Here is a 26,672-nt window from a genome sequence, read left to right as displayed (position 1 = left end):
TGAATGACCATTTGAAAAAAAATCACAAATACTATTGTGAAAATTTCCCCCCCAAAAGCTATATTTTCTGGTCTTATTTCAATATTCTCTTTCAATATTAATTTTTGTTTCATTGTTAAAACACTAGTAAAAACTGGACCACTGTACTGTGATAGCCATAATTAATGTTAAAATATTTGTGTACAAAAAATGTATATTTGATTATATTAACCTTGAAGAAAAACTAAAATGGCCTTTAGAGCAAGCACTTTAAAAAATAAATCTCAGCAAAACAATAAAATGATGTCTGAAAAAAGTTGGATATGAAAAAAAAAACTTGTTCTAATGTACATTTTATACAACCATGAACATGTCATACATTTGATAAACTAACATACACACATCTAATGACCATTAATACTTCACAAACATTAAACATTATCACTTTATGTTTACTCTGTAGTTAAAAAATTCACAATGACAAATTCGTCAACAAGATCAACTTGATAAATCCATCAAGTATTAGCTTAAATTTTGAAAGGAAAAAAGCATTTTAGATTTAAAATATAATAATAATATGAAATCAAAAAGGTATATACTGTGACATTCCCGGCTTAGGGCTTATATCCCCTTCGCATTTTGCTAAAGGGAAATAACTCTAAGCCGGGAATGTCACAGTATATACTCTGTCTGAGACCTGAATAACATATAACATGTATAATATATATATAATACAAACACATATGTCAGTATGTTAAATAAAAAAAAAACCATGTCAATGAAGCATGCGATTTCCTGAGAATATAATCAAAATAACTTTTTGTGGTAAATAGATATGAGACAGATATCACAATAATTTTGAAATATGAATTTGACAATGGTTAAATATATACAAAAATGAATCAAGACACAACAAATCACAAGTTCTTGATTTAATAAAAGGTGAGCACAAAAATGCAGCATTCCATTTGCACCAAAAAAAAACATTACTTCTGTAACTTTACAGATAATATATGACACAAAAGTTAAAGCATACATTTATTTAGAAATAAAGGCATGAAAGCATTGTACAAGAAAAATACAATAAAATAAATTTTCTCCTTCTGCTAAAGTAATTCTATTCTGGAACATATCAAATATAACTGAGTCATTGACAATGATTGAGTTGCATTTATTGTACAGAGTATTATTTTTTGGTGAAAATGATTTGCTGATTGGAAAGCTATGCACCAAAAAGGCTTTTCCCGTATTAATTAGACATAATAAAAAATAACAAAAACATGTAAAAATATCTAAAACAAAACAATAATGACAATAGTCTAATAGTATAAAATGTTATAACAGTATAAAAGTTATCAGATCCTATGTACATATATATATATATATACAGGTAACATTCAATTTTTGACATTTTGAATTCTATTTAAACAATTACTACCATTGGAAACTACAACATTTCCAACTACCATCAATGTATTACACATGTCATACATGTAGAAAAAGCTTAAACAGAAATTGTAGCCTTGTCTGGACCCATTTTACATAACAATAACATAATAAATTGAAGCAAGTCTTTGTCCTATTATACATGTTGTAAAGTCACAAAATGAAAGTATTGAAGTGTACATTAATATAATTTTCTTCTAGTATTGATAAGAGACATTTATGATTGCCTTACAGACACTAGATATCAGCATTTACCAATTAAACTGTATCTTACATTGAAAAGTTTCACAATGTAAAACAATATTAACTTTAACAAAGAGATGTGAATTGCTTCAATTTATTATTTTAGTGTTAAAAATGATACCCAAAAAAGGTTTTTTATAAAGTTTGTATTGCTCACCATCTACTTAAGTTCATGAAGATTAATATTGATTTTACCATTTTTACTTACACATTGCTGCTTTTTTCAAATTACATGGTAACCAAAAAATTTACACAGTACACGTGTATTTTTAGAAGCAAGATATTTTTTCGAAAAATATTAAACAAGGGTGCTATTTTTGGCTTTAAATAACAGGTAGTACATAGTAAAAGTGCTTTGTATACAATTTGTATTAGCTGTGCCAAATGTATCACGAGTTTATTGTAGACGACTGATGCCAAGTGAATGAATGTTTTTACTTTACATAGACTAAAAACCAGGAGTACTGAAGGCATATCATATAAAAGTCAATAAGTGGTATATACTACACTCCCTCCCCCCCTCATCATAATGTATTGACGCTTAAAAGTCCTCAAATTTATAGGAAAATCGGGATCCACCTAAGGGAACCAAGTCTGGTGGTGTCAAAGATTTCAGAATGTCTTTTTGAACTATAAAGTATTTTATTTCATCTAGGGCCCAGCCGGATACACCTTTTCTTCTGAAAAACTGTCCCCAAACACCAGAATCATCCAGGTCCGTCACCTGAAAAAAAGAAAACAAAGTTCTTATATACTATGATTAACAAATATCCTAATCAATAAATTATCAGGTTCACTTACAGATAAATACATACATGACAAAAGCATCATAAAAGGGTAATATAAAACAAATAGAAATCCAGATATAATACAAACACAATAAATAATACAATGTAATATATGTTTCACTATCATGACTATATTCATAACTTAAAAATCTATAATACTTATACATGATATATTGTACATGTTGAATATGGTCAGGATGGTTAGTTAATACAAAAAAGAGAAAGTCATATAAAACTTAAGAAGAAAGTATGAATCAAGTACAACAACTACCCTTTAATTGACTTCATCATGTTATTTATTTCTGCTATTACTAAATAAATAGCTGTACCATGAGTGCATGATACACATGTATGTATTGGATGTACAATACTTGAAATTACTATTGCATTTTTTTTAGAAACAACCTACATTTATTATTCCAACTTACAAGAGCAGGAAAATCTTCTTTTCCAAAAGTCACCTTTACATGTTCACCAACAGAAAACCTATAAAATATGTAAAATAATGAAAGATTAACATTAGGACATTTTTAGTTATCAATTTTTAATGTTTTAATTGATGAAAATAAAGTCAGATTAACATTGCTGTTTGTGTAACATCATAGGTCGTTTGTTTGTAGGATCATATCTGTAATTTCATTCTCTTCAATGGACAGTGCATTGTGACACAGTGGTGGCTGCTGTACCCCTATTTTGACAATTTTAGCACGCCACTTACAATCTGAGCAGTCACTTGTTGGTAATTACTTCTGGTTAAAGTTGATTCAGCTTTTTGATTGATACTGGTGTTTGAATATTTAATTTTCTGGGTATATATATATGTATGAATAATGTTTATTTCTTTTTTTTTTTTAACAACAAATATAGTCTTTATTCTAAAGATATCTTGTTACAATTATACTTCACTGTCCAAGCGCCAGTGGAGTATTCCTGTGAAAAAACTTCTGAGTTGCCAGGAACATACTCAGAATATAATAAACAATATTACATAAACTATTACAATATTTTCAACTTATTCTATTAAATCAATTTCTTCAAATTTATGAAAAATACATTTTCAGAAATTATTTTGCTCTCCTTCATAACCCTTCTTAATTCCTTTATAAACAATTCATACACATCTATATATTTCAATTTTTGCTCTGAAACATAGTATGACTTGAAAATGCAAAAACCTAAAACTGTCAAAAAATAGTTAAAACCATAATAACCTTTATCTGATATTTTGTATCCAAATACTAATTGTTTAACTGATATCTTATTTTTAAAATTGAGTTGTGCAAGAAGATGTTCCACTTTATCCCAAAAGTCTTTTAAAAAAGAACATGTTATAAAGAAATGAAAGTAATCTTCCTCTTCTGTTTGACAAAAATTACATTTACTATTAGTAGAAATTTTCCATTTAAATAGTAATTGCTTTGTGGGAATAATATAATTTAGCAGTTTCCATCTAAACATTTTCATCTTATTCTCTCTTAAAAATTTAAATATAAAATCGTTTACGAATGACATATTTGGCTTGCTATCTAGCTTTAAATTTTTTGTCCAAATATTGATACCAATCGGCTGTGTATACCTTTGATCTACTAGACTATTATATAACATTTTATTAAAGATATCTTGTGCTTGTATTTGTTTATTTCCCCATCTCAAATTATCCTTATTAATACTAATTTTACTTTTTAAAGAGTTTTCTTTAATTAGAATTTGCTGCCATTCCTTTGGGATGGAAGATTTTAATATTGTAAACTCTGCAATCCAATTAGACTTATTTCTTAATTTTTCTAAAATAAAACCCTCTGATAACTTTCCCTCACGATCAAGTATGTCGTTGATGTAAATCAAACCACTTGCTACCCAGTTTTGAAAGAACAAACTTTTGTTACAATGTTTAACGTATCTATTTCCCCAAATAATCTGTTTTCTTATATTTGAAAAATGATCTTTAAATTTTGTAAAACCTCCCCCTGTTTTCACCCAGCTTGAAATTACTTGCAAATAAAAGTCTGGTATATTTTCAAATTCTTTTAGTGATTTAATATTATCTAAATTCATGTTAAAGACAAGATAATTTTTCCCCAGATTGTTGAAATATTTGGTAGGAATAATCTTCCAGTTCGGCATAGTGGTTGAATTGAATTTGGAAACCCATGAAGCTTTCAGTGATGTAAAATAGCTATCAAAATCAACCATTTTTAACCCCCCTTTTTGATAATCGCCAATAAGTGTATTTCTTTTTACTTTGTCATTTTTACCTTCCCAAATATATTTAAAACAACAGCTTTCAATCTCTTTTATGTATTTGTTTGGAACAATACACGAAGTAGCCAAAAATGTAAATTTAGGTAAGATCAAAGATTTTATAATTAATATTTTTCCAATTGTTGTTAATTTTCTTTTTTTCCATGCCTTCAGTAAGGATTTCATTTTATCAATTTTAGGTTCCCAATTTAACTTTTCACATTCGTTTATGTTGTGACCAAAATAAATCCCTAAGGCTTTAACTGGTTTGTCCGTCCAGCGTATTCCCTCAATTTTATCTTTACTATGTTTAAGCGCCCCTATCCATATTCCTTCTGTTTTACTACGATTTAATCTCAGACCTGAGAAAGAACCAAACGTTTCTATTATATTCATAGCATTTGATATGTCGGTTTTTGAACTACAAAAAAGAGTTGTATCATCTGCCAATTGAGATATTTTTATGCTATGTGTTTTTTTATCAATAGTAATTCGAATACCTTTGATGTCGGGGTTTTGTCGTAATCTCAAAGCCATAATTTCTACTGACAAAACAAAAAGTAAAGCAGATAAAGGACATCCTTGACGGATTCCTCTAGAGTTTTCAAAAATCTCAGAGACCCATCCATTATTTATTACACATGTTTGTATTCCCTTATATAAAGTTTCCACCCATGATATAAATGATTCATTAAAACCGAAATGTTTTAGAACGCTTAACATGAATTCCCATTCCAAAGAATCAAAAGCTTTAGTAAAATCAACAAATACGATAGCCCCATCTATTCCATATGATTCTGCATAGTCCATAATGTCTTGAATTTGCCTTAAATTGAATCCAATAAAACGATTTTTTACATACCCAGTTTGATCTTCATTGATTAGTTTAGGAAGCAGTTTTTTAAGTCTCTGTGCCAAAACATGGGATAGTATTTTTAAATCTACGTTTAATAATGATATAGGACGATAATTGTCCAAAGATAATGGGTCATTCTTTTTAAATAATAAAGATAGTACACCTGTTCGTTGGGTATACGATAAAAGTTTTTCCTCGTGTCCCTTATTAAGAACTTTAACTAACATTAGTTTTAATTTTCCCCAGAAAGTCTTATAAAATTCCAAAGTCAAGCCGTCAAGACCTGGTGATTTATTTAGCTTCATCGTGTTTATTGCACTAGTGCATTCATCTATAGTTACTTCCCCATCACATTCTTTAAAGTCATTAATATTTATATCTTTTTCCATAATAGTATCAGCAACGTATGAATGTAACAAATTTTTATCGGGGCATGTTGTAGTGTATAATACTTTATAATAATTCTTTATCATTTCCAAAATTTCTTCCTGGTTTGTTGTTACTTCGTTTCTTTCGTTTCTAAGCTTATTAATAGATTTTTTAACCTGTCGCTGTTTTTCTAACCCTAAAAAATAAGCGTTATTTTTCTCCCCTAATTCCACCCATTTTTCCCTTGATCTAATTTGAGCCCCCTTGGCTTTATATTCATAAATTTCTTCTAAATGCACCTCTAATTCTTTTATATCTTTTGTTAACTTTTCATCTTCATTTAATTGTTCATCTCTTAATTTCGTAAGTTGCTCTAGTTCGTTTTCCAACTTTCTTGTTGTCTCCCTTGATAACTTTGATTTTCTTTTACAGTAAAGTATAGATTCGTCCCTAATTTCGACTTTTAAATTGTCCCATAGTAAACGGATATCACTGCTGTCACTATTGATTATACGACCTTTAAACCTATTTATCACATTATTGATTTTATCTTGATATTCAATATCTTTTAAAATAGAATTATTCAATTTCCAGTACCCATTCCCTCTTTCAGAATCTAAAACCCGAATGTTAATTACTACCCCTTGGTGGTCCGTCACTTTAATAAGTGCTGGTTTTATTTTACAATTCTCAACAAGAGACTGAAAATCTTTTCCAATTAAAATATAATCTATCCTACTTGCTTGAGTCTTATCTTTTCTTCTCCATGTAAATTGTTGTGTGCTTTCGTGTAGAAAGCGCCAAATATCTATAAGGCTATGACTTTTAATAAAAGTTTTTAAACTATTAACAGGCTCGGTAAATCGTGCATTTTTATTTAAACTTTTTCTATCAATATTTCTTAACGCTTCATTGAAATCGCCTCCAACCAAAATTATGCCAATCGAGTTTTCCTTTAAAAAAATGTTGACCTTTTTATAGAAAGAATTCCTATCAGTCCTGTAATTTGGTGCATACAGACAAACTAATGAAAAAATCAAATTATTCATTTTTACATTTAATAGGATAAGTCTCCCGTCGTTATCACAAAATTTATCAATTACCTCGATATCTGCGTATTTATTTATAGCGATTGCTACCCCCCTACTAGCTGTAGTGCCATTACTGCAGTAGAAAATAAAATCAGATTCTTTTTCAAGATTTGTTTTTGTGTCTTCGTTAAAGTGCGTTTCTTGTAATAAGGCAACGGAGCATTTATTGCGTTTAATCCACTCTATAACCCTCAATCCTTTTTCTTTATTTTTTATACCATTAACATTAAGTGTACAAAAATTGATGTTTTTCATAATGGTGTCGATAGTTTAAAAATTTAAAGTATTTAATTTATGTGATTTATCTACATGATCTACTACTTTAAGATACAATTTGTCAATCGACAAAAGGTAACAATGTGTGACCTTGGTTAAGCTCGTGTCAATTATCAACTCGTGAAGTACGGACGTACCCAGGTACACATTATTTGTAACATAGCGTATACTATAGAAAATATGTGGAACACAGTTAATGTTTGAATTGGACTTTTCTGAAAAAGTGAATCTTGTATATCGCAATTGCCAGATGTACTTACATAAGTGGAAAATAATACTATCTGTATCTAGAAAGGATTTAATTAGTAATATAGAATTGAGACAGGTTTGCCTGTTTGTTTTATTTTTACGTTTTTGGAGCGACTGTGTCCCGAAGGAGAGTCCATTTTCAATAAGGTAGGTACCCAGTGGGCACTCAACGTTGTGACAACGTTGAAATTTGGTTGAAATATGGTCGTGACGTTGATCGACCTAAATTAAACGTTGATCTAACGTCATGGTATTCAACGTTGACTTCACAACGTTGTTTCAACGTTGAATTTACGTCGTTAAAATCAACGTTTAAACAACAACGTTAATTCAACGTTGGGTTAACGTCAGTCAATCGCAACAGAAAAATCTTATTGTCAAAATTGAAGGGTACAGATATATTGGATGAGCAGATCGAACAAGGAGCACTGCAGTGTCGGATCCAGAACTTTTCCTAAGGGGTTGGGGGAGGGGGGGGGGGCGCTGACTGACCTAAGGGGGCCCCGCTCCAGTCATGATTCAATGATTCCCTATATAATCAACAAAATTTTTCACACGAAAGGGGGGGGTCCAGCCCCCCCCCCCCTCCCTGGATCCGCCTATGAGCAGTGCTGCCTTATTATAAACGATTGGATAATAAGTGTCTAATATAGAATTTATAATACTTATAAGGGGCTCCACTGACTGCCATAAGCGTTAGGGGGTTTCCTCCTGTCATGCTTCCATGATCCCTATATAATCAAGCATTTTTTCCCACAAAAAAAGGGGGTAGACCGAAATTGCATTGTTTATGCATGGAAAGGAGTTTTGGACAATAACAAGTGGTCAGGAGACAGCACCAATAACAAATCGGCTTTTTCAAATTAATTTTGTTTTGTGTTTATTTTTTAAGTATCTTTAAAAAATTAAATTCTAACCAATTATTAAGAAGATCTAATTTTGGTTTATTAATTATCTATATTTTGGGAGATCTCAAAAACCTGTTCATGCTATTTTGATTATATGTATATCTGTATGATGTATTCTTAGTTTATATTTTTTTCAATCAAATCAGAAACATATATACACATCAATTTTTTTAATTGCTTTCATTCAATTCAATAATATAGGTGAAATTATTCGGTATATTTATTTAATTATTTCTACCGATTGATATTTAATATGTAAACTTAAAATATCATCGATGTACGATGTAATCACAATAGACATAATAATTGAGAAGTTTTTAAATTTTCGCGGTTTTTCAAATGGAGTTCCGAATATTTACATTTGGATGCGCACGCAAGCACGCGCACCTCTATTTAACATCCGTTTAGAAAAATTTGAAAATCATCCTCGAGGAATTATCGCACCAGACTGATGAACACATAGTGAACAACTGCGTCTAAGGAATATAAAGAAGAAAGAAGACTTTTCTGTATAAACCTCTTGATATAAGCGTAAGTCTATTTTACAGTTAAATTAACGAAGAATCATAATATAAACAAACACATTCAAATTATTTATCAGATTATCTGCATGTTTACCTTCACAGAAATTATGAGAAGGTCTTATCTTACTGAATCTAATTCAGTTTCATGTCAAAACATGATTGCATATATCCTCTAATTAGCAAACTAACATCAAACATATCTAGCCATGCACAGAGTCAGTAATATCAGAAAAAGGGGGAGGGGAGTGTCATCGAAAACTAGCCATTCGTTGCAATACAACTCTATATGGTGTGTCTGACACACATAGAAATGGTCTGTTCTTAAACACTGTTTTGGTCTTTTAGATTTTTTCGTTAAATATCTCATCTTTGATAGTTTTATCTGTATATGAACATTATGGTTATTGCAAAACACAGATCTGGTTTAAAGGATTCATGCTTTGTCTTGTTATTGATGCAAGCTGGTGCAGTTGTTTCAAATGCACATGTTGTTTTCTATGATTTAAAATAATTGTTTTATAATTGGTAGAATTTGATAGCATTTCCGCCTTGTAAAAGTACACAACTTTATTTATGTAATTCAAATTTATGTTATTTCTTTTCCGTGCTTTCAGATGCTGTTCTAGTCTGCCACAAAGAGACCCCAGAATCCAAAATATCCGAGCAGTGATCAGGACATTTGAAGTGTGCCCCCAGAGAGCAGAAGGAGTTTCTAGGCCAAAGAAAAAATTATTAAAACAAAATAAATTTTTCATTTTAAAAACCTCTTTTTTTATTTCTATAGTTAACTTAGTGCCAGTAAAAAAAGGCAGTGAAATTTAGAAATACGTTATTTGGTGCATCTTTTTTTCTCCGGTTTACTCAATTGTATCGGGTGTATAGATAATGATTGAATGAGTAAACAGCTTGGTGATGGTATGGTTTGTTCCAAATGCCTTCAAGATAAATTAAAAAAAACATACGGTATACCCTCAAAAAGTCAAATTTCAGATCATCAAGTATCAATAAAAATGAAAAAAAGACAATAAAAAAGAAGTAAATACATGAAATATCGGATTACAAAAACTTAAAATGAGAACATCTTTTTTTTAATGGTCCTGCTATGTATTCACATAAAACAAAGGAGGCATTTTGTGTCACTGTGTCAAATTTGCTGCATTTACATAACTTTGTATAAGTTGGAAAATTTGATCAACCAGAATCAAACCAATGTGCTGTAGTTAGTTTTTCTTTTTTCCTTTGCTTTAAGAAATTGATGTCCTTTGTTAATATTGATATATTTGGTTTCAAATAAAATTTTGATATTGTAACTGTCTCTTCTCTTTGTTTCTGATTGTTATTGTCTACTATTCTCTTTTGGAGTCCTTGTTGAGAAGGAACTGTTGATGAACTTGAAAGTGGCTTTTTCATTTCATAACTCCGGTATCTTGTTATTGTATTTGAACACGTGCCAATAAGGATTAATGTACACCACAAAACCATCACTTCAACCAACCTACAAATGACCCAACTAAAACCTAACTCGACCTGATTTCAACCTAACTCGACCTGATTTCAACCTAAACCCGACCTGATTTCAACGTCACTGGACCCGATTTCAACATGTTATCAACGTCAATACAACGTTGAAGCTGCAACGTTGATTCAACGTCAAAATTTCAACGTCATTACAACTTTCAAAACTAACCCAAGTTTCAACGTTGTAACAACGTTGAAGACTGACTTTGGATCAACGTTGATACAACGTTTTGTGCCTGCTGGGTACTTTTGTTTTTCTTTAAAACATCGATTACATATTTGTGTTTATAATTTACTTTGTTATGATTTAAAGCAAGTGATTCTTGTCTATGTGTAAAAATAGTTTTACAATTTTGAATACCGTCAAGTCTGTCTAAAAATAGACTTAGAAAAACCCAACATAGCAGGTAAGTATAAAATGTCTTTAGCATGAGCATTCCAATCATAATATAATCATACACTATTAAGCTAATAACTAGACACGTTGTCCTAAGTTTAAAGAAACTATAGTTGTTATACATTGTTTGCATTTTTGATACATGTAAGAACATTCTAAATTTAATCAATTGACTTAGTACAAATAACAGGTAGATAGTACTGTATACACATGTCCATAATAAAATCAGTGCAGTACTAACTACCAAGCATACATTCTTGCCTCTGTATAATTGATTGAAGTTAATTAAACAATAATAATGCATATTATATAATTTCATGCGGTTTATTGTGAATGAGTAGTGGTTTCCTTTGAAATAATAACCGTAAAATTTACGAGACAAATTTTCAATCCGATATGATGTTTCTATAAATAGAAAAAGGAAAAACCACTTTATTTGGAAAAGTCTATCAGTTGTTTTTCGTATATAAAAACAATTTTTGAACAAAAATTTACATATAGTCTGATTGAACATATTTTTAGATATAAATATAAGCGCTTGTCTTTTTAAATCATATAGGTTACACCATGATTTTGTATCTAATATCATTAATTGACATTTTATAACATCTAACTTTTGTAAAGTATTGCACATACACATGTATGTCATTTTCAACATTATATTAACTATTGCATACAGCCATTTTTTGAAAAAATGTCTACTGTTTTCATCATCATTTAAATTAAACTCTGTATTTGAGCTTGATCTTTTTTTCATGTTTAATCTTTTTTTTATTTTATTTTTAAATAACATAAAAATATAGAAAAATATAATAAGTTAATAAATCATATAGTTTAAAACTATGATACAACAGTTATTTGACTAGATAAGTTTTATGCTTTTGATTTCTTTGGTCCAATGTTTTCAGTAGGTGTAGGTGGAGTATGATTTCTTGCAGCTGATTTTCTTGACATTTTAGGTGTATTTACGAATTTGTCAATGGATGGTTGCGATTTGTCTTGACCTGTGTTGTTCACATTTGACATTTGCACATTTCTAGCTGGACCTGTCTTTGTGCTACTAGCTTTGTTGGATGTACTACTAGTATGTGATGGTTTTAGTATAGCTGTATTTGGTGTTTGTTTGTCAGCTGTTTCAGACAGATGTTCTATTGTCTGATTGTCATTGGACTGTACAACTTCACTTTCACTCTCTTGGACATTTACATCTAGGTTTTCTGAATTTTCATTTTCAGTTTGTAAGTCAGATTGGCAATCTAACATTTTATGACCACTTTTGTTGCATGTTCTACAAACCCAATCATTAGGGCATTCATATATTAAATGACCTGGTTTTAAGCATTTATGACATGTCTTTACATTACTACTAGTATCATAGTTGATACTTCTGTTAAATTCTGGTTGTCCAGCATGGAATACTCTAGCCATATATTTACCAATCTGTAAATTTCTTGGCACTACTTTATCTAGGCATTTACTTATAACCACTCTGTCTCCAGTCTGACAAGCAGTTACTCTACCATTGATTCTCAAGCATTCTCTAGACAGACTTTGGATGTCACAACCCTGCAGTGTTAAAGCTCTGTGGATTTGCCCATCATCCGCGGATAGAGGGACATTTTTTACTTTAATGCGAATTGTATTTTCTTGTAGCCTACCCGGATTTCGAGGATTTTGCGAGTACAGAGGTACCTGCCTGCCACGCAGGTGCAACCCTGTCACTAACAAAGACAGTCTGTCCTCCTCGTTGTCCATATACAGGCGCCACATTTCTCTTATCCGTTGTATACCTTTGATTCGTTCTGCAGGTACCTTGACATCTATTGCATTATATATCTCGACATTCGTCAGCCATAGAGATTTCGGAGGTTTCCCTGAACCATGGACATCTTCATCTTTAAGGAAAATGGGCTTTACAAAGTTCCCTGGGTCATTATCAGTGTTTTGAGATGTTACATTTAAATTTGTTTGATGATTAGTTACCACCTCAGAAAAAGACGCCATTTTTTCTTTGTTTTGATTTTGTTCGACCACTTCATCATTAATATTTTCACTTTCTTCACTTTGTAGGACACTTAACAAACGTTTTATACGATCAGCTGTCATACGTTTACACATAGATTCGATTTCTGAATCCATTTTACCTTAATTCTACTATTTTAACAACTTTTTAGGCGGAGTGCTATCTCAACGAGCCGTAGCAACAAGGGACATCACTCTCTCAATGTTTATTTCATTAATACATGTAATACAAAAATGTTTGTAAAATTTATAGTCACATGATAATGCTGATACTGTAACTCTATGTAAAAGAAATTAACAGTCATATCATAACACAAAGAACTATAACTTGTCATTACCTGTTCTTTTTACTTTTTGGCTTTTCCTCCAATTTCTCTTCAGTACTTAACTCTTCTTTCTCTTCACCACTTAACTCTTCTTTCTCTTCACCACTTAACTCTTCTTTCTCTTCACCACTTAACTCTTCTTTCTCTTTACCACTTAACTCTTCTTTCTCTTCACCACTTAACTCACTTAACTCTTCTTTCTCTTTACCACTTAACTCTTCTTTCTCTTCACCACTTAACTCCGATTTCTCTTCCCTTCTTTGCTTTTTCTCCTCCATTTTTTCTTCCACATCATTATCTCCCTGTAAGAAACTAAGTTATTAGTTGGTGTTATGCTATAAATTCATTTCTCTTATTTTATGTCTGAGAGGGATACAAAAACTTGTTCACCCAAGAAAAATCATATTTCATGAAAATAAAATAATCTTCAAAACTCCTTTGGCAAAATGAAATGAATTTTTTATTCAATCTTCTATCTTCATTTCTAATAAATAATCATGTCCATGAACCAATCTTTGCAAAACCTACTTATATAATTGCCTAAAGGATATTTTATTTCTAGTCTCTATGTTGATTTTCCATCAATCTTTGTGTATATCTTGTATGCAATTTTATATACATTTAAATATTGGTGATTTTATACATATCAATATATACAATTACTTTGTTAAGAATGTTACCTGATCTTTTTCGAAGTTGAAGCTTAGTTCTTCGATGAGAATTGATGCTTCACTGAAAAAAAAATGAAAATCAATTTATCACAATCATGAAAACAGTCAAACATTAATTTTGACATTTAAGTAAATGATCTCATATGAATTTCTTTTTTATCAAGTCTTATTTTATGTTTCTTTCTGGTTTTCATTGGTTTCATGTTTCAAAGTCCCTTTTAAGAATATTTCATTTTGGTATAGCCTCTTCTTAATGTTATAAGCTGCAGAAGAACCAATGGCTACTCTATAAATAGTTTCAGCATTTATTATGTGTAACATATGCTATCCCAATATTTATTTCAAAAAGTGTTTATTTTATTCCTTAATACATGTAATTAACTGAATAAGTAAGAGAGTTTTTTAAAAGTCTTATTTTTTTCCTGCTTACATGTCAGGGGTACTACTTGTACAAGTCATTTTTATTTACTTGAAGAAGTAAAAAAAAGTATACACATATAAGTGAATTAATAATGTTTAAATAATCCCCCTTTAATTTTCTCAAAAATTTACTTGTATAAGTAAATTTTTCTTACAATCCTACAAAAATTCTCAAGTGTTGAGATGTAAAATCAGGGCTTTTATAATTTTTCCCAGGTTGGCTCATATTTTTTAATTAGAGTTCAATGCTTCATCTCATTAATTCAACAAAGAAACTGATTGCGCAAAGATCTTAAGTATTTGCGCAAGGCCTTCTAAAATTGCTCCTTGGGGGCTTGTAAATGAGCAGTGTTCTGAAGATAAAAGACAAATGTGATTTTCATTGCCAATGAAATTACACTTAAATGTTTAGTGAAGACATTTACAAAGGGAAGATAACTTAAAATTACATTCGAGCAAAGAAATCCTAAGAATTCAATAAAAGAAGATAGGCTGACTTTTTTACTTATACAATTAAAAAAAAATCTGAATGTCTAAGGGACATAACTCAGTCAATATTTTTTTTACCTATACAAGTAAATAAAATTCACTTGTATAAGTAAAATTGAGAATGGAAATTAGGAATGTGTCAAAGAGACAACAACCCAGACCAAATAAAAAAACAACAGCAGAAGGTCACCAACAGGTCTTCAATGTAGCGAGAAATTCCCGCACCCGGAGGCGTCCTTCAGCTGGCCCCTAAACAAATATATACTAGTTTAGTGATAATTCACGCCATACTAATTTCCATATTGTACACAAGAAACTAAAATTAAAATAATACAAGACTAATCAAGGCCAGAGGCTCCTGACTTGGGACAGGCGCAAAAATGCGGCGGGGTTAAACATGTTTGTGAGATCTCAACCCTCCCCTATACCTCTAACCAATGTAGAAAAGTAAACGCATAACAATACGCACATTAAAATTCAGTTCAAGAGAAGTCCGAGTCTGATGTCAGAAGATATAACCAAAGTAGCCTACAAATTTACTTATATAAGTATATTTATATTACTTCTTCAAGTAATTAAAAATTCGAAATGACTTACTTCATCAAAGATGAATCTAGTGGCAAGAAAGGACTAAGCCCAGTCATGTCAGTCTCATCAGTACTATCTTCGATTCTGTAAAAAAAAATACATCGTCTTCTTTCATTATTAATTTTATATGGTGTTATGTTTATATTTCTAATTTCAAATCTGATATGTTATTACATCTAATTTGGCAAAGAAACATCATGTTAAGATTTCTCTGATTCATATTATTTCGTTTTTTTTAAATGTGTCGTATCATTCATGGCTCTGTTCTATCTGTACACTTTATATCTTCAACATGTTTAATTTCCAAAAAATAGCATCAATTAAACACTTTTCACTCATGTCAGTAGATAATATAACATTTATACAGCTATAATTGACAATCATGACCTTGACATCCACTTTTGTAATTTAAGAATTGCAGTTGAAATTGTATATTCTGAAGTCTAAAATAAATTTCATTGATACTTACATGTCCCTTCTGAAGAGCTTCTTTCTCGGGTTCTTATCTAATGGTCTGAATAAAAAAAAAAACATTTTAAATTTCATTTGCTAAGTTATATTACAATTCAAAAGTAATAAAATTTGGACAAGCAGCTTTATTAAACTAAATAGTTAATTCAATAGTTCCTCAATACTCTTTGAACAGGGTTAATTAAACATTATAAACCCCCAATATATGGTTAATAGTATTTTACTCAATGAAAGTGGTAGCCTGATTCATGAACTAGGCAATAATTTTATTTCCATAATTAATACATTTTAACCAATATTTATGTAGCTGTGTCATTACCTTATTTCTTCTTCACTGTCACTGGAGTCAGAACTGCTGAAAAAAAAGAAATACAAAAATGACAAAAGGGAACTATAAAAAAGGAAAAATAAATTAGTTAATATATTCGGCATACACTTTTTTCGCAATTTGTCCTTTCTAGTCCTGTTTGCAACAATTTTAATTCAACATTATTAAATCTACTTGATCATAATCAAAGATCCAAGTTTTACATATTTGCTAATATGTGTATTCGTGTTATATTTCTACTCACAAAAGTTGTAAAAATAAAACAGGTGAAAAATAAGTTGGTTTACAGTGATATATATTTTTAATTAAAGGAAGCGTGTTTTGTACCTCTCCCTCTTTCTCTTCATACCACGACCTCTTCCTTTAGCTCTTCCTTTTCCTCTCCCCTTTCCTCTCCCAGTGGTTGACCTAACAAAGAAAAAAAAACATTAATAAAAAAGATCAATTCTAATAATTTTTTCACAATCAATAACATATTTACAATACCATTAAAGAATGATAGACAATGATAGAGGCATTAATATAACATACTTAAAAAGAGATTCCGTAGCATTATCTGTTGTCTGCTCTATGGTATAATTGTTGTCTCTTTGAAACATTCCCCCATTTCTATTCTCAATTTTGTATTCATTTAAATCTCTGACTTAAAAATAATTCCATCTTTACCTTTCATATAACTTTTTAAGTCTTTCTTTTCTTGCATTTGATGGTCCTGGTTTTGACATGTTTGATGGTCCTGGTTTTGACATGTTTGATGGTCCTGGATTCTCTCTGAAATATCATACAAACAAAGAACTGGTAAAAGAAAGTCATTATAAATTTGAATTGTGTTCTTTAACATTTATAAATAATACTTAGATGGTTGTCTTCACTGAGAGATATAAGTTGCTCAGAAACATCAGGTTCCCACAGGTAATTGATGCCAAACTACAACATATAGCTCATAATAAATATTGCTCATGATAAAGCTTTTATCCAAATTTGACAAGTATGCCCCTTAATCAATTCAAAAAGTATTCCTTTATTACCTTATCTAATGCATATGTTTAATATCAAAAGCGAGTTTTATTATAGTCTGTTTTGGCTGCTTACCTCATTAAAGTTGACTCAAGTGGCAGAAGAGGACTGAGTCTGGTCTCATCTTCATCACTACTGCTTTCTTCAATTCTGAAATAAAATACATAATCTGCATTTATGGCATGTATGGAGTAATGTTTTTTTTTTTCAAATTAAAAACTGACATGTTTCTACATCAAATCTGCAATAAAATGCATCATATCTCTCATTCAAAATTGTTTGGAAATCTTGGGGTCCTAAAGTTGCTCACCCTTCTCTTATTGCATATTTAACCATAATATAAAGTGCAAAACATATTGTCATATTCCAGAATGTTTATATGTAAACTTGATGACCCAGTTAGTGGCCATTTTGAATTTAAGATTGGCATCTAACATGTCTTAAGTTCAATATGTAAAAACTCTACTGTAGCTGTATCATTACCTTATTCTATCTTCGTCATCATTTGAGTCAGAACTGCTGAAAAAAAAATACAAACATGAGAAAGGGGAACTTTTCAGTTATATCTTTCCATCTATTATTTCATGAAAAAAATAAGTTACCTATGATAAACTTTTAAAGAATATTCATCAGCCCCGTTTTCACTTAACTACAAAACCTAAATAAACCACTCATTAAGTTCCTACCCTTGCAATATATATATACAGGTGTAAAGAAATTTATGTAATATGGATAGAATATCCATAATTTGTTGGTGTGGTGTTCAATTATATATTTTTTTTCAGTTATTTTTCAAATGAACGCTCCCTAATTAATTTATATTATATATATTTTTAATTAAGGTAGGCAGTGTTTGTACCTCTCCCTCTTTCTCTTTCTACCACGACCTCTTCCTTTTCCTCTGGTTCCTCCTCTCCCCCTTCCTCTTCCAATGGTTGATCTAACAACAACAACAAAAATCATAATTGAAAATTATCAGTTTTAATATTTTTTTATTTACCATAATATACATGTATATAAACCATGTTTTTGCTCCTGTCCCAAGTCAGGAGCCTCTGGCCTTTGTTAGTCTTGTATCATTTTTAATTTTAGTTATTTGTATGAAATGGAAATAATTCATGTAAGTATTGTGTTCACTGAACTAGAATATAATATTTTTTATGGGCCAGCTAAAGGACGCCTCTGTGTGCGGGAATTTCTCGCTGCATTGAAGATCTATTGTTGACACATTCCCCATTTCCATTCTCAATTTTATATAACAACAATAAATGCTATAGATCATTTTGTTTAATTTTACATTGATTTTATCTTTACCTTTCATGTAATGTTGGGATTTTCCTGGTCTTTGATGGTCCTGGTTTCTCTCTGAAATATTAAACAAAGACATTACTGTCATGACTGGTAAAAGAAACTCTGTATCAATACAATTTGTTTTCTATAACATTAGCTATCTTCAATGTTCTTTTAATATGAACTTTATTTGGCCTTTAGATATATATTGGAAGATGTGGTATGAGTAACAATTCATAAAAGTAAGCCATTATAGGTCCAGGTACTGCCTTCAACATGAGGCCTTGGCTCATAATGAACAGCAAGGTATAAAGGGCCTAAAAATTACTACTGAAAAACATTTAAACTGAAAACCCAACGATCTAATCGATATAAATACCATAAACACTTATGAACTATGTAAACGGACTACAACCACTGTACATCAGATCTTATATATAGAAGAAACATGCCTTTTACTTACACATTTACTTCAGCTGGAATAATTTTCACAGGTAGATTGTCAAGAGAGTCTTTTTGGATTTCGGCAAGGGTCCTGCCACTGCCCCTACCGAAATTAAAAAGGTCCTTCTCAGGTGTCAAAAATTCTATCTTCTCATCTTTCTCTACTTCTGGCATTACTTTTTGCTTCCGGTTCATATATGGCGGATAGTCTGTGAGAGGTTCACCTTTTATGAACCTCTCACAGAGTTCACCATATCCAAAACATCTGTATAAGAGGCTGCCCCTTTTACGTACAATGAATAATGTGTCCACAGGCTCATATACCTGTTCCTGCTCCAATTTTATTGCCATTTTTTTCAATTGAGTCATGATACGTGATTTTGAGGCATTCAAAGCACTAATTTTACAGTTTAATTTCTCTAAATTGTTGTTGTATGTTTTCAGTACTCCTGGTTTATGACGACTATGTACACTTTTAGACCGAGGCTCCTCAGTCTCTCTCACTGTTTCGGAAACTGAAATGTAGAAGATAAAGAAAAATAATTATGACATTAACATGAAGCAATCATAACATCACTTATACCATAAACACTGATGTAAAAATACATGTTTAACCTGCTGCATTTTAAATACACCTTAATTAAGGGAGGATTGTGCGGCTCAGTATATGTCATTTGTCTATGGGGTTCATATGTTTGTTTTTTTTTAATATATAGATTAGAATGTTGATTTTCAAGTTTTTAGTTTGCTGTTCAGTGTGAGCCAAGACAACATGTGGAAAGTTGTACTTTGACCTTTAATTGACATCTCAATTATATTAATCAATAGACAAACATGGTATTTTTTCACATTTTGATATTCCATTTTTATAATGGTTGTGACAATCTATCTCCTACCATTATGTTTGATTGTCTGTTGCCTTTGTAGCAAACATTGACATCATTAAAAGAGAACCAAATTGTAGATATGTCAATATTTCCGTTACCAACAATATTAACCTGATTCAGGACAGATGCACAGATTGATAAACATTGTCATAAATGAAAGTAAAATGTAAATTTATTATTTAAATTTGATTATTTTCAATCATTATCAATATCATGCTACATATTTCATTAGACTTTAAAAGGCATCAGCACCAAGTATTAAAATTTAAATTTTAATTGTGAATGCATTGCCTGATACTTGCCATACATGCCATATGCTGTTCATACATGCATCCCTATTGGAGTTCTAAATATGTATATCTATTGTGTTATCATTGTTTATTTAGTAAACTAAATAGCTTTCCCTTTCATATGAATGTGAGAGTGCTGTAATTTACCTGAATTTTGCCACTATGTATAAATATATATCAGCTGCAAGCATTTCTCTAAATATAAAATCATGCAAACCATAACAAAATCACTTCCCACATTCATTTAATGGAAAACTTTCAGATTGAAATACCTTGCTTGGAGATTTATTCGTAGCTTTCTCTGAATAACTAGCAAAAATACCAGCAACACAAAGAAGAAAGCTGACATACATGCCATTTGCAAAGAGTCGTCATTCCACATGCGATCTGAAAAAAATGTTATGGATAATGGTTTAGACAGGTTTCACACGAAGGAGTACAACATGCAGATATATTGCCAATATAATGCAAATAAGACATGAATGATACTCAAAAGGGTAAAAGGGTGCAATATAACATACATGACATATCAATTTAAGTTATTAAGAAGCATTCATAACAAAGTCAAAGATAGGTTAATGAGGAAAAGGGATAGAATCAGGCATAGCAGGCGTTTTCATGAAAAATGACAAATTGGGTGGTTTGATTCTGAAATTCATACATATGTAAATCATCAACATGCAAAAATAATGCAATAAGAGTGGTACCTATTTATGACTTATTTATTGCTGGTTCATTTCATTGTCAAAATCAACTGTATTGTCGGTATGCAGAGCAGTTTTGACTTCTTGCAGAAAGTGAATGAGTCTGGCCTTCCCTTTTGTTTTCACTTCCTGCTGATACATTTTTTTATGATAATCTGCTTGGAAAGGGTCTGTAATTTGATTTAAAAGTTTTGAAATTTCTTCCTGAATTTCATTGATAGTCATATTGCTGGTACTATACAACTTCTCTCTCTCAAAAGGTGTGACAGGAACCGGATGTCTAAAGGTATAAATTTCAGGTTGTAAGGGTAAACCTAAAAATTCTGATTTTAAAATATGGATTCGTTTCCCTAATGCTGCCTGAGTAAATCCTATTAACCCTTCATCAAGAGCCATGCCAGATATAGAAGTGTGGTCTGTTGGTTTTGACAAACAGTTTGTTTTTCTTAAGAGAACTCTGTAGGCAAGGACAGCATCATCAATACACAAAGAGCGTGTACCACTTTTGGATGAAGATATTCCTAATACATTGAGTGAGTGGTCTTTAATGTTCTCAAGTAAGGTGTTATTTCTGCATACAGTCTGCCATATGTCATCAGTAGGAACACCTTTTGGTATCCAAGATTTTAGCTGTTTATTCTTTTCCTCAAGAACAAAGTCAAAATCTTCTCCTAGTGAATAATTCCCGCTCGTTGTTATGGAGGAGTAATCATCATACAGATGTTTTACTTCTTCTGGCATCAGTTTATATTGAATGACATCATACAGTTCAATTATTTGATATTTAGGGTGCTGCCTTCCGTGAAACAACTCTTTTGTCATATACTTTGAACTCCATAATAATGATGCATTATTTCTCCGCGTAGCCATGCGAAGATTTATTATTCCTTGAGAGTATTTACAAACTTGATCCATTAGGTATGTAAGGTTAGGATACTCCTTTGAACTGTACAATCTTGCATTAAAACCTAGAAATCCCTTTGCAGACGGTGTTAATTTCAGCTGTAAACAATGGCGTACATATGGTAAAACCAGTTCTTGCAGACTTCCAAGATGGAAAATGAGAAGGAGACGCCAACTCTTATGGTGGTCCTTGCATCTTTTTGCAAATAACTTAGATGCATCAGACTCAAACCCCATCTCTTCGCACATTGATTCAAGGAATGGTACCCAGTTTAGTTCAAAGAAAGACTTTACCAGATTCATTTCATAATGTCCAAGACCAATCTTGAGGTATAACCAGTCAAACTCAAAGACATATTTCCTCTGCTCTTCAGGGTGAGACTGCTCAGCATGCTTATTGTATTAATCAAGTGTTAAAAATCTCTTATTGCAATCAGAAAATACACAAATAACTGCTTCTTGCTTTAGCTTCTTTATTATCATATATGGAAGACCATCACAACAGATGAAAGTCCAATGTCTTTTGCTTCCTCCATATCGTAGTATGTCATTCTCTACTCCAATCTTTCTTAAGACTCTTGCAACTGTCAAACTGCTATTTGGGTTGCAAAATACTGGATCTGTCAAAAACAATTCATGCTTTCCTTGATGGTTTGATAATACATGGTCAAACTGAGAGAATTCAGAATGCACTGCAGTTGTATCTGAGGTTTTCTTATCATGCTCAAAAACAATCTTCTGAACCATTTCTTTCTTGGGTTGGGTTGTTTTGGTTTAGCTTCTTTTATACCGTCTCTTTCCCCACATCCAATACAAACTCTTTTCCGTTTGTCATTCAATGTTTTACAATTTTTGCAAGTTATGTATGTTTCTTCATTATAATTCTTCTTTACTAAATTGTCTATTGAATCTGTAAAATTTCCGCCATTCTTTGTTTGATCTTTTAAAACAATATGTATTGCATGGTTAATATGGTGGTACAACTGTTCATTGTGTTCTGTTTCCATTTTGAGAAAGTCTTCACCATCCTGGTCAATCATGTCTGAAATGATAGACTTCATTTTGTCATTCTCCTGTGTCTTTTCTACTGGTTCCCCTTCAGTATGGTCATTCTCCTGTGTCTTTTCTCCTGGTTCCTCCTCAGTATCTCTTAATGGCTTCATTATCATTTCTGGTTTTAAATCTTGTTTACATTGAATATTTTCTTTGGCAAGCAATTTGACATATCCTTTGTTTGTAATTACAGATATTGCAACCTTATTATGTGGCTTTATAGAATAAGTCTTGCCAATGACTTGTTCGTTATCAAAAACATTCATTAAATCACAGGCTGGAATTACTGGCAGTTGACTTCCTTGGTACTTTAGCCAATTTGCAATTGTCTTATAATGACCTGAGGGGTTTGTGTTACCAATCATATCAACAACTACTTTGCTTCCTGTGAATGCATATGCTGATATACTCATTAAAAAAGAGACTGGTGATATCAGTTTCTTATTACTTAAAGCGTACACTTGCTCCAATGCACGTGAAACTGAAAGAAGATCAGAAGAAAATAACCTTTCAAGATCAATAGGAACACTTTCTGAAATTTCATTTCCAAGAATACCTAACAAATATGACAAAACGCTCTTATCTCGAAAAGTTAACCATTTTATTACGCTGAAGTTTGACATTGCAATCATGTCTTTATAAAGCAGTGAAAATGATTCAGCGTCTGCAGAAATATTCTTCTTTTGTTTTCTGCCTATGCAGTTGCATAATAAATTCATTGTTTCAGGTGGCATAATGTCCAACAATTTAAAAAGCAGACTTTCAATTTGACTATTTGGTGTATTCAAAATTAGGACTTTCAATTCTTCCATCAAACTATCAGCATCAATATTTGGTGATATATTTTCTGCGTCAAATATGTTGCTGCCAAACTTGTTCTCTTGTTCACCCGCCTCTGCCAGGTCTATTAAATAATTGTCAAAAGGTTCTGCATCATACTGATCTTTTGATTCAAAAGTGGATGGATCAAAGTGATCTTTCATTTCAGTTGCAATTTCCTGACTGTTTTGAACGACATAATTATCATTTGTTGTGGTTTTCTCATCATTTACAGAACCAATTAGGGATAGGTTATCCGCTCCAATTAAACCGCATGAAGTAATCTGCTCCGTTGGTAAATTTGATACTGGCAGTTCAAAGGTTTTCAAAGAACTCCATAAACTTACTTCTTGAGATACATCATCAGACATGTCAGATATATAGCTCTGGTTAGAAAAAATTGTATCATTTGACGGATTTAAAGTTTGTACTGTTGCTGTGATGAGTAAGTCTGGACTCTTACTGCTAGAAGGTGTTAACCATGTTTCTTCTGGTATCAATGATAAGTTTTCCGAATTTGTAGGGACATCAGCATCTGTCCAATCACTTTCATTCTGAGATTTAGCATCCAGTACAATGGTATGATGAGCAAAATTAACATCATTTTTTATCTGGCAAGAGTGTTGTTCTACTGGACTATTTGTTTTGTCATCAGTTTTGTTGCATGTTGATTTTATCCTGGTTTCTACTGGATCGAATAAGGCATCCTGTGTCTTCCGCTTTTTAGGACGACCTCGGTTTGGAATTTTCCTTAATTCACATATTTCACATTCTTCAGAATGTGGTACAAATGTTTTAGGACTCAAATTCAGATCTGAATGAATGTCTTTTGTGTCTCTATATCTATACAAATTGCGAGAACAATTGTTACATAGGAATTGTGGATGAACTTGTTCAGTCTCATTTTTGACATCTATTCTCATTAAAACAAAGATCTCTTCAGCAAAATTTATTTTATGGTAACGTTTTCTTTGGTTTATGCTTCCAATACATAGGCGACACATATCTTTCAATATTTTCATGTGATTTTTGTCAACAACAGACATTGCAAATATTTCTTAGTATTTCAAATGTCATGAATGTAATTAATGTAATAAATTGTCATTATGATCAGCAAGAAGTGATAAAAAAGTGGATTCTGGAAATACATCTGAAAAAGTTGTAATCATATTGACACACTCTGTACGTTATAAAGTTAAACATGTTTAAACTGCATTATTTGAAGAAATGTTTAAAATAAGTCAGCTACTTCTTGCGCAAGTTGTGAGTTTAAAAATAAGAGTTGCTCATTCTATTTAAACTTTTTCAAATCCAGAAATCTGATATCTCATTTTATTTTTGGCAAAATTTAAATCAAATAACCTCCATTGACCTCAATAAAGCTTCTTATGACCTTATTATATATGGTTTTCTAAATAAAAAATTTTGTGCAAATCTTTTAAGATTGGATTTGATTTGTGACAAAATGCTAACTAGATTTATAACTTAGGGAGACTTATAAACAATTATTTACTTTTACCTTTCTTGTACTTCATAATATTGATTTTTTATAACTGGAATTATGGGTTTGAGGTCTCAATTACCAAAGGATGCTTGGCACGGACTAAGTTGAGATATGTTAAAAAAGATCAGCAAGGATAAAAATAACTTAAACAGAAAAGTGTAATACATTAAAACCTAGGTCATGGTGTCAGTCTATTTAGAAGCCGGACCAAAAAAATTATCTCATTACAATCAAGTCATGCAAGTCTTACATGTCATAAGAAAAATGAAGTATGCCACTGGACATTAAAAACCATCAATGATGTTCATCAATCCTTTTTTTGAACTTACCATTCGAATCTTCGGTTTCATCACTATTTCTGTCTTGGATCTGCATGTTTTACTTTTAAATCTAAAAAACTGAAAAATAACAGGATTTAACCTCTGATAAAAAAAATGAAATTGACATTAAACAGTACAAAATATCAAAGTCATTACAGTCATCATGGTCATTAACAGTTTTCTCCCATAAACTGTGTTAATATTTTGAATCATCAAGTTTAAAAAGGTGAAGACAAGGATAAAATGAAAATTTCCTGCATAATATGTTTTTACTCGTACAAGTAATTTTTTTTTAACTTGGTTGAACAATGTAAAGTTTAACCGTGTTATAGCGAACCCTATTGAACCTTTCTATAGATTCACCTGCAAGTTACCTGTCCATTTAAACTTTTGGCAGTTCTATTGTCCCATCTAACAAATACAACAGGTATTGTTCTCTGTATAGTTTATTCACTCAGACCTTTAAATTTCTTTTAATAGGGTTCGCTATAATATTTTGAACCATCAAGTTTAAAAAGTGAAGACAAAGATAATTTGAAAGCTTCATGAATAATATTGTTTTACTTGTTCCAGTAATTTTTTTTTTAACTTAATCAGTTTTACAATGAAAAATTTTACTATTTAAAAATTTGAATCATCAAGTTACAAGCATGACAAGTAAAAATCATTAAAAGCATTTCGAACGTAAAAAAATATGAAATGTGCTGTTGTGAATTAATTATATAAGTATAAGACTAGTATTAAATTAATATTTGCTGCATAATATTTTTTTACTTGTACAAGTAATTTTTTTTAACTTGGTTTAACAATCAGACAATGTAAAAACTAACTGTGTTAATATTTGAATCATCAAGTTACAAAAGTTAAGATGAGGAAAAGAATTAAAATGCTCTGCTTTATACTTTTTTTTATGGTTCATGAGTTGTTTTTTCAATTTTTGTTTAAATTTACAGTTTTAACATGTCAAATCAAACTGTGCATATATTTTGAATCATCAAGTCAATAAGGTGAAGACAAGGATAAAATGAAAATGTCCTGCATAATATTTTTTTACTTGTACAAGTAATTTTTTTTAACTTGGTTATACAATGTAAAGATTAATCATGTTAATATTTTGAATCATCAAGTTACAAAAGTTAAGATGAGGAAAAGAATGAAAATGCTCTGCTTTATACTTTTTTTTATGGTTCATGAGTTGTTTTTTGTTTAAATTTACAGTTTTAACATGTCAAATCAAACTG

General features: G+C 31.0%; 2 protein-coding genes and 1 long non-coding RNA gene across 6 annotated transcripts in view; 1 reads left to right on the top strand and 2 right to left on the bottom strand.

Moving 5' to 3' along the window:
• LOC134702144 (uncharacterized) overlaps positions 1 to 26,672 on the bottom strand; it is a 67,859-nt gene that overhangs the window by 7,897 nt on the left and 33,290 nt on the right. The window lies entirely within an intron of this gene.
• On the bottom strand, positions 1,513 to 26,258 carry LOC134702162 (protein IWS1 homolog A-like). Of its 4 annotated transcripts, XM_063563247.1 has the most exons (17): positions 25,441 to 26,258; positions 20,401 to 20,515; positions 18,971 to 19,466; positions 18,532 to 18,582; positions 18,077 to 18,157; positions 17,701 to 17,736; positions 17,293 to 17,367; positions 16,867 to 16,971; positions 16,528 to 16,608; positions 16,192 to 16,227; positions 15,871 to 15,915; positions 15,411 to 15,485; positions 13,914 to 13,965; positions 13,361 to 13,535; positions 13,246 to 13,321; positions 2,885 to 2,942; positions 1,513 to 2,392 (listed from the first exon to the last, which is right to left on the bottom strand). In XM_063563247.1, exons 3-17 carry the CDS (start codon positions 19,318 to 19,320, stop codon positions 2,210 to 2,212), a joined length of 1,479 nt encoding a protein of 492 aa, XP_063419317.1. In that variant the 5' UTR covers positions 19,321 to 19,466; positions 20,401 to 20,515; positions 25,441 to 26,258; the 3' UTR covers positions 1,513 to 2,209. The 4 variants fall into 4 exon arrangements, with proteins under 4 accessions (XP_063419317.1, XP_063419314.1, XP_063419315.1 ...); XM_063563244.1 differs by having other exon boundaries at positions 13,246 to 13,535; XM_063563245.1 differs by having other exon boundaries at positions 13,246 to 13,535; positions 16,192 to 16,224.
• Positions 8,833 to 9,733, top strand: LOC134702140 (uncharacterized). The gene is made up of 2 exons (XR_010104336.1): positions 8,833 to 8,977; positions 9,585 to 9,733. It is a non-coding gene; the product is annotated as an uncharacterized LOC134702140 (long non-coding RNA).

The sequence above is a fragment of the Mytilus trossulus genome, unplaced genomic scaffold (genome assembly GCF_036588685.1).
Source record: "Mytilus trossulus isolate FHL-02 unplaced genomic scaffold, PNRI_Mtr1.1.1.hap1 h1tg000406l__unscaffolded, whole genome shotgun sequence".
Lineage (NCBI taxonomy): Eukaryota > Metazoa > Mollusca > Bivalvia > Mytilida > Mytilidae > Mytilus > Mytilus trossulus.
This window is presented reverse-complemented; position numbering and strand designations above follow the sequence as displayed.